The sequence below is a fragment of the Ictidomys tridecemlineatus genome, chromosome 7 (genome assembly GCF_052094955.1).
Source record: "Ictidomys tridecemlineatus isolate mIctTri1 chromosome 7, mIctTri1.hap1, whole genome shotgun sequence".
NCBI lineage: Eukaryota > Metazoa > Chordata > Mammalia > Rodentia > Sciuridae > Ictidomys > Ictidomys tridecemlineatus.
Window position 1 is genome coordinate 155,025,767 of NC_135483.1, and position 21,366 is coordinate 155,047,132.

A 21,366-nucleotide genomic window follows, 5' to 3' on the forward strand; every position below is an offset into this window, starting at 1 on the left:
AGGTTATATGAAAACACTCTGCAACTGTATATAAAGAGTTTGAGCATCTGTGGATTTTGGTATCATATTGGGGGGGGGCACAGATGGTAGGGGGTGGCTGGAGTTGATCTCTAGGGGATGTAGAAGTACAACTGTGCTTAATTACTAGACCAGCAGCATCAAACATCCTAATTAGAAGCTCAGCTACTCAATACAGAGATTAGTCAGTGCATAGTGATTGAATATTATCTTTCCTTTCAGATAGATAAATAGCTAGATAGATTATATATATGTATACAACATATAATAATTACACGTTAATTCTTTTGAGTTATAAAAGAAGCATTCTACTGCCTTCTAAATCTGGGTTGGCTGGTCCCTCTACTTGAATCATGTCACTTATTCCACTATATAGTAATTGTCTATTTTCTTAACTATATCTCTGCAAGCCAGAGACTTTTCTCATTTATCACTGCATCCCCTTTGGTATCACAATATACCAGGTACACAGTAAGAACTCAAATGGCATTTCTTTTTAGAATCAAGTGAAATTTGAAGGAAATGTAAAAGAGAATTTTGATTTCAGTAACTGCAGATGAATGCTGCTATCATGGCTAGTTAAAAAAAAATTGACAAAGGGATTTGCACAGATTTAGAAGACAGTGTTCCCCACATCCTACTCATAACCCACAGTATCAGAGAATTCAGATTGAACTTACTCGGTGACCCTTCAGGCCTGGAAGACCAGGAGCCCCAGGAAAGCCTCGTGCTCCCTGGGGAAAAAATAGATAAGGTATTTCAGCATCATTAGTACAAATAGGAAATTGTTTAATATACTTTTTTCCAGAAAAACAAAATTTGAATCACAGTTTTCACTGACACACTAAACCAAAAAGAAAAAACCAGTATATGTTATCTGTCAATATATATCTAGGTGATCAAAAATTAACACAGCAAATGCACTGTTAGAAATGGAAACATGGTTTACACAGACATGGAGTAATGCCAAGTATCAATTTGATAACATTTTCAAAGTTTCAAATGATATCACTATACTGCAAGTAGTAGCAAGAAAAAAGAACAACAAGAAGAAGAAAATACAAGTGAACCAACCTGTTTAATGTCTGAATTGACTAGGCAAAAGAATAAGGAAAAAAATCAGGAGAGAAACTTAAGGAAAAATATGCTTTTCCTTTTTTATGTTGTGTTTTATATGCAATAGATAAATAAATTCATTTATAGTTAGTCAATGTTTTCTTTAAATTTTCTCTGAACTTGTGAATATTGCCAGCAGAATATGATAGGAAATATGATATTATAGTGTGATTAGGAATTTCTTAAGTGACATATTCCCTGTAAGCTTTGTGAATTTATGATTGTTTAAAAACTAAACAAGGAAATGAAATATTCAACAAAAAGAAAGATCAGGAAATGTGATTTCTACTAATTCTATGAATACAATTAAAACACATTAAATTTAAAAACAATAGAAATACATCAGAAAATCAAATGCAATGATAGGACTATTTTGAAATGATGTTTAAAACATTTTCCTCATTCTCTCTTAAAATTGATAATGATCCAGAGACTTTTTAACTTATTCTTATTGTCTACATTAATTTGGTTTTGCATTGACTTGCCATTACCACTGCCATCAGCACATGTGCATCTTGATTGCATTAATTGATGTGATTAGTATTAATTTTCAATTATTATTACTATTATTCTTCATATTCCAGCCTCATGCCTCGTTAGTGGGATAATCATTGAATAAACAACTGGAGAAATGGTTTAATGTTTCAAATTCTCATAGCACTTTACTTAAACCTTTCCTAAGGAATTTCTCTTGTTTTAGCACAGTCTTATACATGTAGTAAAATCCTTCAGCTCTTTACACCATAGGCTTCATTCACTATTACTAAATAAATAAATAAGCAACTCAATAAATGAAATTCACATGATAAGATCAAAGCAATAATTCTGTGACATCTTTCAGTGAAAATATTTCTTTAATGTTTGGAGGATATCACAGTAAGGGTGCATCGAATCATGCTCTCTGAACAAATGAAGTCTCACTAATTCTTCTGTTTACACAACCCTGCTTAGGAATTCTTTCACCTCAAGAACTCCCTTTAAGTTTTTTTTTTTATTAGAATCCTCCCTTTTACCAAGATTTGCCTCTCTTCCATGGGGAACAAGCAACTCAGTGCACAGCCATTTGATCCCAGAAGAGAATTACTGAGTGATGTTATTTCAAACAATTAGTTCACTTCAATTTTTATGGTCTGAGGAAAATCCTCATGTGATTACATATCCCAAATATAACAAGAAAGTGGACCAGATGTAGTAAATGCTCATAAAGAATTCTCATTCTGCTGACCCAGGCCTGTCATCACAGCCAGTCACACGTTGTTGCACTGAGCTTGCAGAGTGCATCTGTGGTGTGCTGGCAGGGTACCTTTCCTCCTCACAGAGGGTCCATGCTGTGAGTGTGTACAAGAGTGCAGCAGGCCACAGGAGGGTCAAGCCTGGGATAGTGGAAAAGGACATCTGTGCTAATGACTAAATCTCATGCCTTTGTCTGCATTTACTTCCTGGGCAGATGGAGGGGCAAAGGAAAAACAATAGGGAGGTGGGGGATTGATTGCATATTTGAAACTAAATAATCCTTAGAGTCCTGTAAATTTCTGTTAAAGATCAGCATTTTTTAAATAAAATCATAGCATTGAACTTCATCAAGAAAATAAACAGTAACAGAGTAATGCAGCACTGTTAGTTGCACTGAGCGGTAGAAACATTAGCAAATTATAGAAAATATAGTATATAGCTGACAGGATCTGTTTAGGGGATGTTGGGTGGGAAAAACCCACGAGAAGGATGTTCAAAAAGGATTTTTGCTTTCTTATCATTCTGTGATTTTCCTCTTTCCTGTGTAGCTTGGGAGGAGCTAGCAAAGCAATATGAGGGAGAACAGACAGGTGGGTTCAGAGAATGTTCTAGTAGCCCAAGTCCTAAAATCTGGTGGAATGAATTGTCATGGACTGGCCACTTAGATGAGTCAAGGGAGAAGAAAAGAGATTTTTTAGGAGGTCTGGCAAATGTATATCAACTTGTCATGAAATTTCAGGGTCCAGAGTATTAATCAAGAATTTCAGCCAACATTAGGATTTGGGGAGCAGCCAAGGAAATATCCTGTCCATGATTTATTGCCTTAGCCAATTAAAAAAAAAAAGTCACTAAACTTTTTCAGGCTATTCTTTTAGACATATGGGCTAATATAAAATGAAAAGATTTTAAAAGATAAACAGGATTCAAGTATCATAACTGTAATTAGGTCAAGCCAGATTCCTCTGGGGGAAAAAAAAAAGTTCTCTTTTTCTGAAAATTTGATATTCAGTTTGGAGAGTATCCATGTGAGGTTATGACATAATTTTCTGGCTCCAGGAGAGTTATTCATATGGCTCCCATGCAAAGCTGGAGATTGGAATTAGTTGTAATTCTGGCTAAATGTCCTATGATATTTTACATTTAGACAGAAAAGAACATTGCTAAATTGTCTGCATTTACTTAGGGTCTAATGCATATGCATACAATGAATTGCAAGCCAATGTTCCTTATGTTTTCAAGTTTACCTTTATGTCACTATATTGAGAAGTGTAAACTTACCGGTGATCCTGTAAATCCCACTTCACCAGTATTTCCATTTCTACCAGGTTCACCCTTTATGGAAGAAAAAAAAAAAAAAAAGCAAGATATGGGGGAGGTGTAAAGGAATTAAAATGTTCTCTGAGACTAGATGACAAATGAATTGCAGATAAAAAGTCTTCTTTAGAAAGTTCATGCTTTCAGCAGGGGGAAAAAAAGGAAATCTAGGCTCTATTTCTGATAGCAAGTCATTCTACAATTGATTTTGCAGAACTTTCATCAATTTACAGAAGAAATGAAGATGAATTATCATAGTCTGTTCTAACTCACAATTTTATGAACATCAATTATTACATGCATGACCATACCTCACCGAATTAAAGCATTGCTTCTTCAAATACTATTAATCATTTCTTTCATTGTGACAAAAAGGAATTACCAGAGATGTTTTCTTTATGGCCAAATTCAAATTAAATGGATGTCACAGTTCGCAAAGAGAAAATACTATACTTACTTAATTTTGTGTCAAATAGAAATTAATGGCCTGCCCTAATCTTATCCTCATCTTTATTACAACTAAGAAAAGAATTTTGCAAATAAAATTTGTTGTTGCATGATCTTCATTGATCACATACTATTAATGTTACAATTTATAGTTAAATTACCTTTAATTAAAATTCCAATTCAAGAAATTACTTTTTAAGCTTTTAGGAGCCATATTGGCACTCTACTATTAACATAATTTGAAAATTTCACTTAATTAAGACTTCATAATATCTCATAGAGAAATCTAAATGGAAATCCTGAGCAATATAGGAGACAGACAGTACCTAATAATATTATACTATCAAACTTAAGAACTCTTTTACATTTTTGTAAAAGTTTATTCTGAGTTCTCAAGTTAGATTGAATATTATGGAGGATAAAACTGTTGGGAAAATAAAATTAATTATTGCAGACCACTCTTGTTAACACACTAGCTCCTTCTTAAGTTTTTTAGAACTTAAAAGCAAAAATGAAAAACAAAAGCTTACATCTTCACCAGGCTTGCCAGGAGGGCCCTCTGGTCCCCGAGCACCAACTGGACCCTAATGACAAAGCAAAACAGAAAGGAGGAAAAAAAAATATTTACCTCTTCCTGCCAATAATATAATCTAAAATTTGTTGAAACAATAAAAATATATCAGAGAAAATAGTTTTATTACAATTTTAGCTTTTATCTTGTATCCTTCAGATCACGTGCTCAAAGGTTTATTGCACAAATAGACATATCTCGGTAACTGTCTACTATACATATCCCTTTGAATTTAAATACTCCACCATAAGAAACATATGGCTTAACTATAGTCCATGATAAAGTTCTCTCAAACTAAATTTTCATTTTTTACTACTTTAGAGAGGACCTTGAAAAATAAATAACTACATCATTATCAGGGTGGACCAGCATGTAACTGAGTATACAGGCTTACTTGACATTTACCATTGGTCCAGGTTCACCAGGTTCACCAGGAGGTCCTGTTGGTCCTACACCACCCTAAAATTGAGAGGAAAAATGATTAAATACAAAACAAAGGAAAATAAACACCAAATCTCTATGTGGTTGTTCAGATGGCTGGCACTTTTCATTTTCGTACCCTTTTGGGCAAGTCACTTAATCTATTTATAACTCAATTTCCTAATTTGCAAAATGAGAATAGCAATAGAACTTACTCCATTAGGCTGTTCAGATCATTAATGCAGGTTAATGACCTTGAACAGTGCTAGCATAGGATCAGCTAAGCTAGACTGAGCTAAAGATTTTTCCTTTCTTTCTTTTCAGAAATCTTTTCCTGATGGGTACAGTGTCACATGTGTTGAAGGCCAGTCAGGCAACTTAGTGAGACCTTGTCTCAAAATAAAAAGTAAAGCAGACTGGGGATATAGTTCAGTGATAGCCCACCTCTGGGTTCAATCCTATGCTCCCCAAAAAAATTAAAAAAAGAAAGAAAACATTTCCTAATTCTTGTTAAATCATTACAACAAATAAAATAGCTCTGCATCACAGTTTTACTGCTATTTGCTAGGCATAGGAAGAAAATACATAGTACTATGTTCTTTTTAAATATTCTATAGAATGATCACCCTGACTTTTATTTATAATAATATCACATGGTAATGCCACGATATAATCTGTTTTCATAGCCTTGAGATGGCACATAATCAATTATGAAAATTTTCATCACAAACCGAGAAAATGATTTGTTATTTCAGGGGCAAAGACACACAATTTCTGGTATTTGAGGGGAGTCACATAAAGAAATCAGATGATAAAAATTTAGTACAATGAAGAAACTTTGAAAAACTACTGCATATATTTTAAGTGAGTGAAAATTATTTAGTAGATCCCAAAGTGATCATTAGAATTATGCAATGTAAAGGCCTGCCCAAAATAGTCATCTCACACAGAGCTTGCTTTCACATATTTCTTTACTGTAGTATACAATTTAATTAGAAAAAGACTTACTTGCTGTCCTTGTAAACCTTGAGGTCCCCTTGGGCCAACAGGACCCTTAAAAACAAATGAGAAGAAAAGTTGTATAGTATTATTCAAAATGATTAATATTTTTTAAATGTTGGCTTGGCTTTTAGAATCTGGAAAAGTGAATCTTTGACAGGGGAATGATGACATTATCCATCTGCCCTCATCTGAAAGGCAGACAAATTCAGGGAGATTAAAGCTTGAACAACACTTGGAATGATTTCGTATACACGCTCAGTGTCATAAAGAGAAATAAGCATTATGCCCGAACCCAATGTCTTCAGGACAAGAATGTATAAACCAGAACATCTAAAGAGAAAAAGCTTAGCAGACATAAAGTTTTCAAACTGCCTGTTTAGTCCTTCAACTTCACAGAAAATAATTCTTATGATGTAAATGAACAAGTCGAGTAAACGTTTATCAGGTCAACAATATTGATAACATTATTTTCAATATCAGTTTAAAATTTTTCAGGGAACTGAGATTTCTGGATTATTTCTTTCCTTCACAACATACATTGAAAGGATCAGCATAGGCTTCTCTCATTTAAAATAAAATTATTACATTGAGGCACAGCAAAGGAAAGTAAAGTACAATTTAAGAAAATTTAAAACTGTATAAGACTATACAATTTTTAAAATGCCAGACTTTATAAAGTCAAATTGATTCAACTAATATCAAATTTGTTCTTATGGCCAAAAAACTGAAACTTCACTTTGCATTGATCAAAAATTTTAGCTAGTAATAAAATAAAAGCCCCTTTAAAACATAAACACATATGTAATTTAAACTTCCAAAGATAAAAATTCATATATATTGGGAAAAAAATCAGGAAGATAATTTCATTCACAATAGCTACAAAAAATTAAAATATTAAAGAATATATCTAAACAAAGAGGTAAAAACTTCTACAAGGAAAATTATAAAATGCTGAAAAAAAGAAATTGAAAAGAACACTAGAAGATGGTAAAAAGACACCAAGAAATGGCTCCATGTTCACTGATAGACAGACTTAATGTTAAAATGACTGTATTGCCAAAAGTGATCTACAAGTTCAAAGCAATCTCTATAAGTTACGAGTATATTCTTCACAGAACAAATAAAAACAATCTTAAAATTCACATGAAAGAACAAATGATTGGGATAGCCAAAGCAATCCTGAGCAAAAAGAACAAAGACAGAGGCATTACAATATTTCACATCAAAGTACACCACAGAGCCTTAGAAATAAAAACAGCATGGCACTGGCATAAAAAGACACTTAGGCCAATGGAACAGAATAGAAGACAGAGGAACACAGTTATAGTCATTCTTCAAAAAGGTGCCAATAACATGTTCTAAAAAAGAGAACCTCTTTAACAAGTGGTTCTGAAAAATCTGGATATCCAAAAGTAGAATAATGGAACTAGATTTTTTTCACACTGTACAAAAGTCAGCTCCAAATGAATCAAAGACCTAAGTATAAAATCTGAAACTTTAAAACTGTTAGAAGAAAAAAAGGGGGAAACACTTCAACATACAGGCTCAGGCAAAGACTTCCCAAATAGGAATGCCCGTATAACTTAGGAAATAAGAGAAAGAATTAATAAATGGGACAGCAGGAAGTTTAAAAACCTGTACAACAAAGGAAACAATTACAGAATGAAGAAGCAACTACAGAATGGGAGCAAAACTTTGTTAGCTCATCTTCTCACAAGAATATATATTAAAAATACTCAAAAGGTCAACATCAAGAAAACAAATAACCCAATCAATAAATGGACAAATGAACTGAACAGACACTTCTCAAAAGAAAAAAGAAAAATGGCCAACAATTCTATGAAAAAATGTTCAACATCTTTAGCCACCAGCAGAATGCAAATTAAAACTACATTGAGATTTCATCTCACTGCAGTTAGAATGGCAAAATGGAAAAAAAATCACCAAGAATACAAAGAACAATAAATGCTGGTAAGGATGCAGAAGGGAAAGGCAAGTCTTGTACCCTGTTGATGGGAATTTAAATCAGTTCAGCCACTACGGAAATCTGTAGAAAGGCTCCCCAAAAAGCAAAAAGTAGACCTATTATATGATCTAGCTCTACCATTTGTCAGTATGATCCCAAAAAATTAACCAGCGTAATTTAGATACAAATATTTCCATGTTTAGTAGCAACAACACAAATCACAATAGCCAGATTCTGGAACCGACTAGGTGTCCACCAACAGATGAATGGACAAAGAAAATGTGGTGTATCTACACAATGGAATTCTAATCAACCACAGAGAAGAACAAAATTATGTCACTTGCAAAAATATGGGTGAAACTGGAGTCTATGATTTTGAGCCAGACTCAGAAAAGTATCATATGTTTTCTCTTATATGTGTAAACTAGAGGGGGAAAACATTAGAAATGAAAAGAAAATGCATGAAAGTAGAGGGACACTATTAGGGTAGAGGAAGAGAATCAGAGGTAGGGAGAAGGGGAAAATGTTGGAGAGTTTAGGGAGTGAAATTAATCAAATTATATTTTTTTATGTATCTATAAATAAATAAATAAACTGCCATCAAAGGCAACATTCTATATAATTAGCATACACCAATAGAAGCAGAAAAAAATACCCAAATAACCATTAAATGACACCATATATACTAGCAATTTAAAAAACATAGAAGTAACATGTAAGGTATCTATAATGCTGGCCCTAGCAGTGTAATTATCTGTGAGATCTGACTTTACACTTCTTATTGCCTGAAATTCCACCAGTCTGGAATGATTTTGAATTATGTTGTGATCAAAAAAGTATGGGACATTTGGTTTGAAAAGTGTTAACTCATTCAATGACATTCCATTCCTTCAAATATCTGAGTTAAAGTACTTGCCCAGAAAACAAGGGAATCCTTTGTGCAGTTGACAAATTCCAAAGATAATAGAGATAATGAGAAGGCCCAAAGATAATAGAGATAATGAGAAGGCCCAGCTGGGGAACCATAGATTATTAGAGCAACCCGAAAAAAAAAAATCAAGATAAGTAGGAAATAAAAGAAATGAGAATGGCAAAATATCTCTGATTTAAAAATCGTGCCAAATCCATGTTTCTAACAACATCATAAAACAGGTTTTTTTTTGTTTAAATGATAAAGGAACTATTTTGTTGTGTGAGAGTGGTAGTTATATGTCTTAAAATCTGTTTTCTTCAAGCATGAGATGAAATGTACTGACAGTTCTTCATTAATTTCACAAGTGCTTTGCATGTTTATGAATGGAACACCACTGGGCTTTTAGCTGATATTTAGTAACCTTTGATAAATAATTAAATGGAAAGATGGATGGATGGATGGATGGATGGATGTGTTTCAGAAGACCCATACCACTTCTTGAGTAGTTAACTCAAGCCTCTGTTTTTATTTTTTCTGCAAATACTTTGACAATCAGTAAAATGTATGCTTACCACAGAGCCAGGCATCAATCCTACTTGACTCCCAAGTCCAGATTTTTCATCCAACCCTGCCATCTGAGCTGAAAAAGGCTATAAAAACAACGTGTTGACATTATTTCCACAGTAAAAGATATACATCGACATTCTTTTTAAATTGAGAAAGGTACTCTCTATAATTCTTACAGAATGACACTTCTAGAAATCATTTTAAACTTTGACTTTACAGCATGGAAAAAGGTTCAGGCTGTTTTCTACTGTATGTGCTTTCATTGTCATTCTTCAGATCACTTCATAGGTACATTGCTTCAGAGCAACTCTTACATACAACAGGACACACATTCCAACAAATCATGGATCACGCTTGTCAGTACTTAGTCTAATTGATTTCAGGTTTAAACCTCTTTATCTGATTTCTTCCTATGGGTTAGAGAATGCCAAATACCCAAACAAATAATAAAAGAGGACTTTGAAAACATTTGTCCTGAAGATGCCAGAATCCACTATTTTATGCAGAAGGCATTCTACTTTATTTGTTCATAGAAAGTAAACTTTTAATTGCATTTGTGTTTGAAAAAAAATATATAATCCTTTTAGCGAACCTCAGAATATTCCAAAAACTAGGAACAGTTTTACCTATTGTCTTTCACATTTTAAAAAGCTCTGGCAATCAAATTGACCAAAATTGTTCCTCTATATTCCAGCAGTTATATTAATTCCAAGATTTAGTGGGAAAAAGTTGCATGTACTGTTTAAAAAAATTGGCAATCCCTTCTACAATCAGTTGAGAGCAGATGTATGAATTGTTAAAAAATAAAAATGGTTTTCAGACTCCATATGTTCTCTTGTTACGCTGTGCAGTCTACTGCTCATTCACTATGCTGGCCTCAGCGAATTCAAAGGCAGAGACGCACATTTAATTTTACTTCAGGCAGAAAACTAAAATTTGAGAAATAACGAGGCAACAATTTTTAATATTAACTCAACAGCCTTATATAAGTCATCATAGATGGCTCTCCTCTCTTGGTGGAGGATATGGGGCAAGTTTTGTCAGCCTTCTAACCTAGAGAATAGCAAGAACATAAAGATAGAACCCGCCTTTAGTTCATAGGGGAAACAATGCTAGTGGTCCTGGAGAATCAGTGGAAACAACAAAGTTCACAGAGTCCAGAACTTACATTGAGTAAAATAATCTGAAGCAACACTTTAAAAGATGCTACTTTGAGTTTCCCAATTTCATGTTGTTCAGAGAAATGCTATATTCAATTAATAGCTGTCATAGTCCATCATCAATATGTGAACTGACACAATCTAAAATCATAATGATAAATTAGTAATTTAATATATTACCCAAATGTGACATTGACTCACCCTGCTCATGCCATCAGGTCCTGGGTGAGATGGATGTCCAGGGGGTCCTGGAGCACCAGGTTGACCAGGAACACCTGGCTCTCCATCAATTCCCTGAGGACCACGAGGACCCTGGAAACACAAACCAGTGGACATTAAAACCCACTGCCACATATTTACTTAGTATAAAGTTAAAGCCACAAATGCCTCAATGGCAATTATGCCATTTTTTTTTTTTAATGAATGGCAACCTAGCCATTTAGAGTAATTTCATCATCTATGTTAACAGTGTTGATTTCAGTACTGGTCAGAATTTCATCCACTGGGACATAGTTTGGGTAAGAATTTTACTTGACGTGTTAAACCCCAAGTAATCAGTCTTCTTGGAATAATCATAAAATTGCTTTCAGTTCAACAGCATTCTAGAATGAGTTTTTTTTTTTAATTTGGTTGAGTTTCATTGCTCAAGGTTATTTAATCACCAATTCCTAAATTCATTCTTCTTAGATTACAGTTAAGTATGTATGTGTCTGCTAAACTTCTTTACTACTCTACCCTTCAAAAATGTAAGGGCCCCTTCATTGGAGTTTGTGGGTTTTTCCATCTAATTGTTTAATGCTTTACAGAGTTTCCAGTGTATAATAGACACTCGATACATGTGAAATACATTTTCATATGTCATTCTTCTTTAGCATTTCCATTCTGGCATATTTTATTTTCCTTCCTACTGCGAGAGGTAGACTAGACCAATGAGAAAACAAAGGCAAAGACACCATGATTGGGTCAAGTCCAGGCCTCAGGAAAGTGAGCAATGATTTCTAGCTGCCAAATTCCACCCTTCTAGCCCACATTCTGAAGGCAGCTTGGGGAACAGCCACGTCCTCAGCTCTGAAAAAGCTCCACCCCTAACCTCAGCAGTCTCAGCAGTCTTGTTAAGTATTTTCTGGTTTGTCATCTTAAGAGTCTTAACAAGCTTTAAAAGGAAAAGAAGGAGCAAAGAAGTTATGACAGTGTGCTTTTTATCATTAAAAGCAGGGATTGAGAAAAATATGGAAAGCAAGTTAGAAGTTAATAGGAAAAGAAGCTTTTCATACTTAACTGAGAGTAGCTACTGGCCCACAGGGAGCAGTTCACATATGAGATGATAATGCAGTCAGAGACAGTGCAGGACAAGCTGAGGTGGTGGCCAGGGCAGTTCCCATATGATGACTTGGGGGAGGATGGTGTAATAGCTACTCATAAAGTAGTTTAAGCTATTTTAATGTGTCCAAGTATTCATATACACATGTTTATTTCTTGGAATAGTAAGATAAAAAAAATTTATATTTTCAAGTAGAAGTAGAAAAATAGTCTGAAAATTTTACGTTTTAAGAAATAATTTCTTGGAAAATTATTCTCATACTTTTGAAAATCTCATCTGAAAACAACTCACATTTTCATTGATGGCCCATCCATTCCTTCATAGAATTCACTTTAAATAGTATACATGTATTATTTGTATACAAACTGAGATAAAAGCTAATAAAAACCTAATAGTGAAACTTATCCAAAGTGAACATAAAGAAGATTGCATGTAAGAATAAGAAAAAATATATAATATTGAGCATTTTACTGATAAATATTAACAAATAAATCACAAGTTGTGAATCTATTAAAACACATTTTATATTTTAGAATGAACTGAATTACATAATTCTTTTATTAAGGTAAATGTTCTAATTATGATTTCCTCCCATCCCCCGAGAGACTAATATCTCTGGCTGCAATCTGCAATAAAAAATACTTGTAGATGGCCACTAGGTGGCGGCCTTTAAACATTCACAAGGAGAAAAAATATTAATGACCCAGAATCATTGATTTTATTTGCTGCTGGATAATAGTGCCACACACAGACATATGCATGTGCATGCTCACACATTCTCTCTCTCTCTCTCTCTCTCTCTCTCTCTCTCTCACACACACACACATACACACACACACACACACACACACATACACACTATAGAATTTTGATCTGGTAGTTAGTACATTTCCCATTTTACAGATGAGGAAACTGATACCTATGAGGTTAAGTATCACATGCAATTGGAATTCAGTATACCATTGACTATCTATCTCCTGATAGGTTTATTACTAGTTTTTCACTGTGAACTTACCTAGACAGTATACTTAAAACTAAGGGCTTGTGATGAGAGACAGTCATGCTGATGGTTGGTTGGTGCTAAAGGCTTCATCTGAGTGTCTCTATACCAGTAGTTCTCAACCCAGAGCAATTTTGCCTGAATTTGGCAACATCAAGAGACTTTTTATTGTTACATTTTGATGGGATTTGGGGGTTGCTAATGGTATCCAGTGGGTAAAGCTGCAAAATATCCTGCAATGAATAAGGAGTTACCTGGCCCAAAATATAAATAGTGTTGAGGTTGAGAAACTGTGCTGCACAACTTAAGCCTTCTAAACTGTTTGATGATAATGGAAGTAGGAGGAGAAAAATGGAATTCATGATTCTTTTTTTTTTCTTTTAACTAACTATTCTTGTTTATTGGTGCATTATAACTATAAACAATAGTGGAATTCATTGTGTCATATTTGTATGTGCACGTAGTTTGATTTCTCTCATTACCTAGTACCTTCTCTTTCTCTCTATTCCTCCCTCCCCCTATTCACTTGCTCAACTCAATTGATCTCTCTTCTATTATTGTGATTGTCATACTTAGCGCATTATAATTATATGGTTCATCATAGAATATGCATACATAGACCTAACATAATTTGGTAGATGTCAGTCTCCAGTGCTTCCCCACTCACTCCCCTCCTCCTTCCGTCTACATCCCCTTCCTTAACTCTATTAGTCTCCCCTCGATTTTCATGAGGTTTTCTTCTTTTTTCCCCTCTTTTTCTCTCTAGCTTTTGCATGTGGGAGCAAACATTCAACCCTTGATTTTCTGAGTCTGAGTGGTGTTCTCCAGTTCCATCCACTTTCCCACAAATGACATTCCATTCTTTTATGACTGAGTAAAATTACTCCATACTGTATATATACTCTACTTTTGCTTATCCATTCATCTGTTAATGGGTGCTTAGGCTGGTTCTATAATTTGGCTATTGTGACTTGCACTGCTATAAACAGTGCAGGTATTGCTATAATATGCTGATTTTAGATCTTTCAGATAAATACCAAGGAGTGGAATAGTTGGGTCATATGATGGATACATTGCTAGTCCTTTAAAGAATCACTTTACTACTTTCCAAAGTGGTTATACTAATTTGCATTCCCACTGACAATGTAAAAGTGTACCTTTTCCCCCCAACAGCCTCATCAGCAATTAAAGGGCTGGAAATGTAGCTCGGTAGAAGAGTCCTGCTGTATCCCCAGTACTATTTTTTAAAATTGGGGTATTATGATGCTAATACCACTCCATATTGTCACAGCGATAACTTCAGTCCAGTGAATCAGTTTCTAGAAGATTTAAAAACTGAAGCAAAACACTCTGCCTATGGGTAATTTGCGATATGCTGGTAGCTGGAAATCAGTCAGAGTAGTAAGAGTATCTATACTGGGGATATCAGCAAAAGTCACAAACATTTTTTTTTTTTTAGTTTGAAAGACAACCAATGATTAAACCCTTGCCATCAAAACACTACCTGCTAGAATTAAAAGAGGAAGAGATGCCCTGCTTGAGTATCTGTCAAGATTATCTTGCTTTCTCCTAAATAACTACTTTCCACTCTTTTCCCACTCACAAACTCATACACAACACACAGACGCGTGCGCGCGCACACACACACACTCATACCCAATTAGCATTGACTGTCTCAGGCCTAATTAAGAAAAGAAATGAACTACATCAAATACTAAGTCTCAGGCCTAATTAAGAAAAGAAATGAACTACATCAAATACTAAGGAGGGAAGAGAAGAAAAACAAGAAGGTTGAGGAGTAGACTCATTGGATACTACAAGGAACTTTGGAAGTCTGATCTATTATTCTTAGAGCAACTTCCACCTGCACTTGGACACGTGTAGAACCATAAAACAGTAACAAGATGAAGCCAGCAGCAAAAGTGCCCAGAGACATGATACAAATTTTGTCCTTATTCATATATTCAAAGTTGTCTGTTGCTTCCTTGCTTATTTCCTCCCATTTAGATACAGGTAAATACATACTTAAATGAATAGAAACACATTGAGAGTTAAGTTCTAGTAGACACCATCAGAGAGAAAATTAAGCAACCTATTTTTTTCTGATGGAAATGTGGGATAATAACAGCAATACATATATTAATCCAGTTATTCAATTTGTGAAAGACATTATATATTTGGGGTAACATATAAGAAAGAATTGTACACCTAAGACTTAGAATAATAAATATTCTGTACAGATTGCTAATGAGAGAAAAATTTAATAATATAAAATACTCTCATGTTTTATCTCAATGGTATAGAAGTAATTATTTTAATTTAAAAGGTATCCCCATTTTCTGGTAATAGAACTGTTGATTTTTAAAATTATTCCTTGATATCCCTGTAGCAGCTACTCAATTAAAAATGCAAAGTGCTACCTGGGAAGCAATGTGCAACCACTTGAAGGTGCATTTTATTCTTTCCTAATTCTCCTCCTCTGTCCAGTTTCATTATTCTTACAGCAGCTATAGATCACAGAATTTGGATGTTTTATCTTGACAGTAAGTTATTAGCATTGTTTATTCATGACTGACAACTTCTGAAAACAATATGATATGTTTAACGATGTTTCCTTAAATTTTATTTATTTTAATTTGACATCACAAAGGACATAAAAATATCATTCGGATTATTTAATAAGATAAAAAGCAATTAATACATACTAATTTCTTCTGAATTAAGAGAGCTATGCAATCACTTCATGACCTGAGCTTTTTGCAATTTTTAATGTATGTAGCAGAAGAAGAGTGCCCTTTGCACCCTCAGGATCATGGCATAGAGGGGCCTGCTTAGAACACTTTACAAAAAGGAAGCTCCTTGTCAACTTACAGGTCTTCCTTTGGGGCCTCGCTCTCCTCTTGGACCTTGGGATCCTGGAGGTCCCTGAAACAGAAATGATGATTAGGTATGTAAACATTTATCTTTGAACGTATTTGTTTTAAAGACTTGTTAAATGAAATTGGAAAATGGAAACCTCACATTTTTAACTCAGGGCGGTTGAAGACTGGCGAACAAAGCCATGCACCTATAGAAATTCTGTATACATAGAAAGACTGTTTATCTTAGCTGTGAAGTTGAAGGTCTTTAAAGAATTAATACCATATTATAGCACCAGGGAGCTCAATAAGCTAAATACATTAGCTTGATTGGTAATTACAAATTTTTAAAAATCATTTTTGCTATCATCTACTAGGTAAAGCTTTTGCCATTAAATTCTGAGCACAGAAAGTTACAGTTCAGATTTAGAAAAATTATCAATTATCTAGGTGAGTATATAAATCCAAAATGGTATATTATACTCAAAATTGTTCATCACTGTTCAAGTTGCTGAAGAAAGCAAAACAAAGAACAGCCAGTTAGCCTGCTATTATTTTATATACATTGACATCATTCTTTCACTTAACTTTAAATATTATATCATTTCCATTGTTTATTTAAGACCTACTTCTAATTTTCCATATCATAATTGTTGTCATCTCTCCCTTAAAATAATAAATGACTATTGTACTTCAAAAGTGGTCTTATTGTACTGATATCTTAAAATAGTTTTTTTTTTTTGGTTGATTGTTTTTGTTTCAGGGAAATAAAATTGCCAGTGGTTTTTATTTCTCTTTGAAGGATAATTTTAATAGATTTATGAAGATTAGATTCCACATTTACCCAGTTCACCAAATGGCATTGTTTGTTCTTGTTTCATATATATTTATATATACACACACATATATATGTGTATATACACACATATATATATACATATGTGTATACATATATGCACATATATAATATAATATATATACGTGTGTCTGTATATATAATTTTAAAATTTTTAATTTGTATTTTTATTTTTTTGTGAGAGAGACAAGGTCTTGCTATGATGCCCAGCCTGGTCCCAAATGACCGAATTGAACCAACTATCCTTCTGCCTCAGCCTACAAAGTATCCAAAATTATAAGTGCATGCCACCATGGCCAATTCAAAAGTATGTCTAGAAGCAAAAGCTTCTGAAGAATTACAGAGGGTATGTTAAAGTTGTACTAATATTTAACTTAAAATATATGTGTAGGGGGGTGTTATCCACCTAGTTAACTCTAAACAAAACAGAAATAGTCTTGAATGCAAAATAAAAATGTTATTTTGATATATAATTAGTCAAATTCTGCAGCAATATTAATATATGATTTAAGTAGGTAAAAGTAGTCCACTCTGATCATGGTTCAACAATAGACATGTATGATCTGGTTTTGATGAACAAGGTCAATCTAAAATTAATAATGTAATAGTAGATTGTTTTGTCTTTCACATAACCGACAAGCAACACTAACACATGAGAAGACATCAACTTCAACAATTTTGCAATTAAGTTATATCCTATGTATCATTCCTCACTGAGAAGGAATGCCTAAACTTGAAGATGGCTCAAGGCAAATCATTTCAAGAAATTAAATATCATTTTTTTACACGTGGATATTATATCTGTAAAGATTTCCAGTATCTTGATGAAAAGATACTTTTGATCTTTTCTTGGGCTGGTGCTGTAGGGTATGATACCCTCTGATGATCCTGGACAGCAACAGTCAGCAACATGATCACAAGAGGAGCATCATATATCTCACAGCAAACTGCACCAAGCTTGGGTGCTCAGTAGGCCAATGTATTAAGTGCATTTTCAATTTATGATATTTTCTACATATGCATTATGCATTTATTGAAACATAATCCCTTGTACATTGAGGAGCATCTGCACAGTAAAGACATTTAATAGTACTGTTGTTCACCAGGATATTGTCATTGTTACATCAAAAGATGATGATTATTTGTAGCTTGATTCCTTCTACATATGATGAGAGCTTGTGGGACACAGAACCTTAAGGATTACTAAAAATACTGTTTGAAGTGATGAGTATAACAAGATCTGTCACATTTACCTTTGAAAAATAATTTGAATGTTAACAAAGATTTTCAGTATCTCGGAAAGCACAATAGTATCATAAATACAGAAGCAAACTACTTACTGCAGGCCCAGGACGACCTCGTATGCCTGTTACCTAAACAATAAACAAGAAAATCTATAAATTTTATACCAAGATTCAGAAAAGTCAATAGTCACAAACAGGAATAACTAAAAAAAAAAAGGGCAAAAGCACCACGAATCCTATTAAAACAACTTGATGCTATCAATTGATATCATTTCCTCCTAGCTTTATCAGTTGAGATATTTAAATTCCAATATCGGAGGCAGTACTGCTATAGTGATTAAGAGTACCAGTGCCAGACCCAAGAGTGCTGTGTTCAAATCCTGACACAACTCCTTACCACCTGCTCTGACTTTGAATGATTACTTACCTTCTCAACACTTAAGTTTCCTTAAATGCATCTTAAATAAACATTTGTAGAACATTCAGAACCAAAGACAGTAAATACGCATAAGTGCAAAAATGATTTAAATGACTATTTTTAGGCAATCTTTGTGAAAAATTAGCAGATCTAAAAGAAAAGCAAAAATTCAAACACTGCCAAATAAATCAATGTATATAATTTTGTGTCCTGACAGATTATAACACCTTTAAAATTAGTAAGAATGGTGATTGAAGAACTTTTATCCTACTTGATAATATATTTTTTGATCATCAATAAGTAAAGAAGTGGTAAGAATTATTACATAAAATGGGATTTCAATCAGGATCAAAACATCACATATTTCCCAAAGTGTGGAACTATAGTAATAATAATATTAAACTATTATAGTAATACTAATATTAACTATCAATATATATCTATATTCATGCAGTATACTGAATTGTACAAAACTATATTTTTGTACCTTTTGTCATAGGATTATAAAAGGTAAATACGGATCATTAAATATTGCATTAATTCATCTCTTTTGGCTTGCTTGTGTAGTACTAAAAGTTTAGTTATAAAACAATTTCCTTTTTTGAGAGGAATAAATTATATACAACTATATTATAGTTATATTTGAAAACAATGTATATATGTATACTTACAACAGGCACTAATCCTGGTTCTCCTTTTTGACCCTAAGAAGTGGGGAGAAAAATTTCAGTCAGTACACTATAATGTCTTGTTGGGTATGAATATGTAATATCAGAATAAGCCATACGAACATTCTGGATTTCTAAGAAATGTAAAACATGACATGAGAAAAGAAAATGAACAATCTATATTTTGGGTACTTAGTCAGATATTATTCATGAAAATAATTACTACTCATCTGAAGGACATGAAAAAAATTAATACAAACATGTTTGAAAGATATAAAGTTGGTTCCCTTCAGTTTTTACCAGGATCAAATCCAAAGAATCAATGAGAGCAAGAAATAACTGTGATGAAAAATGTTTAAAAAAAAAAGAACCAATGAACAAACCACCCAAAAGTTAAAGATACACAGGAAAATACAGAAATGTTTGTATACTTGAATTTCACTCTCTTAGTGTATAACATATATATGGTTTCCAGTAACTTGTGAGATGCTACTCCTGAGCCACTTGCTTTCCTTTTGTAGAACTCATGGAAAAATATTTAAAATAGCAAGAGAAAAAGTGTGCTAACTTGATAAAAATAAAAGTGCAAAAGTGCAGTTATGGAAACATCAATCAAATAAGAAAATAAAAATAACACGGGACTATCATAACTTGAACTACATAAAGTCAAGTCAGTTTATTTGCTCTCAGAACAGAGGTAGCAAAAATAACAGAGATGAAATTTCTTTTGATTCCTAGAACTTCAGAATTTCAAAATTTATACACACATTGCATGATATCAGACACGCAGTTTGGATAATATTGGATGAGTTATACCTTTATATTCAATTTTATCACATATTAAGTCATATTATTTATTTCAGGAGTTGTCTTCAAAGAGATTTTATAGCTGGGCACAGTGAAGCACACCTATAATCCCAGGGGCTCAGGAGACTGAGGTAGGAGGATCACAAGTTCAAAGTCATCCTCAGCAAAAGCAAGGTACTAAGCAACTCAGTGAGACCCTGTCTCTAAATAAAATACACAACAGGGCTGAGGATGTGGCTCAGTGGTCGAGTGCCCGTGAGTTCAATCTCCCATAACCCACACCCCACAAAAAAAGAGATTTTATTCTCCTGAAGGCCAGTATTTTGTCTTAGTTTATTCTAAATTTTCAGTCTGGCACATAGAAGTTCTCTATGAAATAATTTCTTTCATCGGACAATTGGGGAGAGTGCATGCATATGAATTAAACAATTACACATCCAAAATGCAGTGAAGGAGCTTTAGTGTGTTTAATTTCTTCCTTTCACATGTTATTCTTTTGTCTAATTAAAATTTATATGTGTTCATAAAAGGGAATTTTTGAAAGTAGAGAAAATATATAGTAAAAACTATCCTCCTCCATACCCAGGAGATAATGACTGTTAACATCCTGGCATTCCATATATATAGAAAGAGATTTCTTTGAAATGATGAATCATTTTGGTTTGCTTAGAAAGGGTACATATAATTTGTATTCACTGAATGAAGAACTTCATAAGAACAATATTGAAAAAAAAAAGTTCCTTCTGGAATAAGTCTAGAAAAACAACTGCAAAGAGGGGGGAAAAAATGAGCCTGAGAAGATAGTGGTAAAATTTCCATTCTAAGAAACCCACAAGCAAATTACAGATTTTACTCTTGCTTTGTATTTAGGTTATGAAATTCTCTGATATATGTTTTAAGTAAACAGTAGGCTTTTTGATACATTACATAAGCATTCCATTGTTCCATAATAACATTAAGTTCTCAATTACCAATTTTTGATAATAAACTTCCCAATGATCTCATGAACTTCTTGTTTTGGATATAAGCCACAAGATATAAATATTAATCTTCACTGTTTTTATTAATATGGGTTTTGAATACATTATTTTATTTGAAATGAGGATTTGTCTAAAGTTTTACAGAATTTAATTTTCAGATTCACTGAGAAACAAAAAGTTTACTCAGATTTTAGATGAGAATTATATTCACTGATCAACTAATAACATGTAGATATATTTCATAATTGTCATAGGATGTCTTCACCACAGAGGCAGAAATGGTGTTTTTCTTCCCACTGTTACCTCATCTGTATTATTTGCCTCATAAAAAGACATTTTAAAAGGCTCGGTAATTGGGATTAACTTGAATGAGTGAATAAGAATCATAAGTAAAAATCAATATGGATATAAACCAAGAACACACTGAATTTTTATAGCATTGCTCAACTTTGCTGTTTCTGATCACACCTGATAAATGAAATCAGGC

The 21,366-nt window shown here is 33.4% G+C and overlaps 1 protein-coding gene across 1 annotated transcript in view; it reads right to left on the bottom strand.

Annotated features, from left to right (window-relative positions):
- Col5a2 (collagen type V alpha 2 chain) overlaps window positions 1-21,366 on the bottom strand; it is a 133,663-nt gene that overhangs the window by 43,311 nt on the left and 68,986 nt on the right. The window contains exons 4-13 of the mRNA XM_005324386.5: window positions 19,096-19,128; window positions 18,103-18,135; window positions 15,920-15,973; window positions 10,929-11,039; window positions 9,573-9,650; window positions 6,128-6,172; window positions 5,105-5,158; window positions 4,659-4,712; window positions 3,646-3,699; window positions 699-752 (exon numbers count right to left, since the gene is read on the bottom strand). Of these exons, the coding sequence (XP_005324443.1) occupies window positions 699-752; window positions 3,646-3,699; window positions 4,659-4,712; window positions 5,105-5,158; window positions 6,128-6,172; window positions 9,573-9,650; window positions 10,929-11,039; window positions 15,920-15,973; window positions 18,103-18,135; window positions 19,096-19,128 (570 nt within the window). The remainder of the gene's footprint in view (window positions 1-698; window positions 753-3,645; window positions 3,700-4,658; window positions 4,713-5,104; window positions 5,159-6,127; window positions 6,173-9,572; window positions 9,651-10,928; window positions 11,040-15,919; window positions 15,974-18,102; window positions 18,136-19,095; window positions 19,129-21,366) is intronic.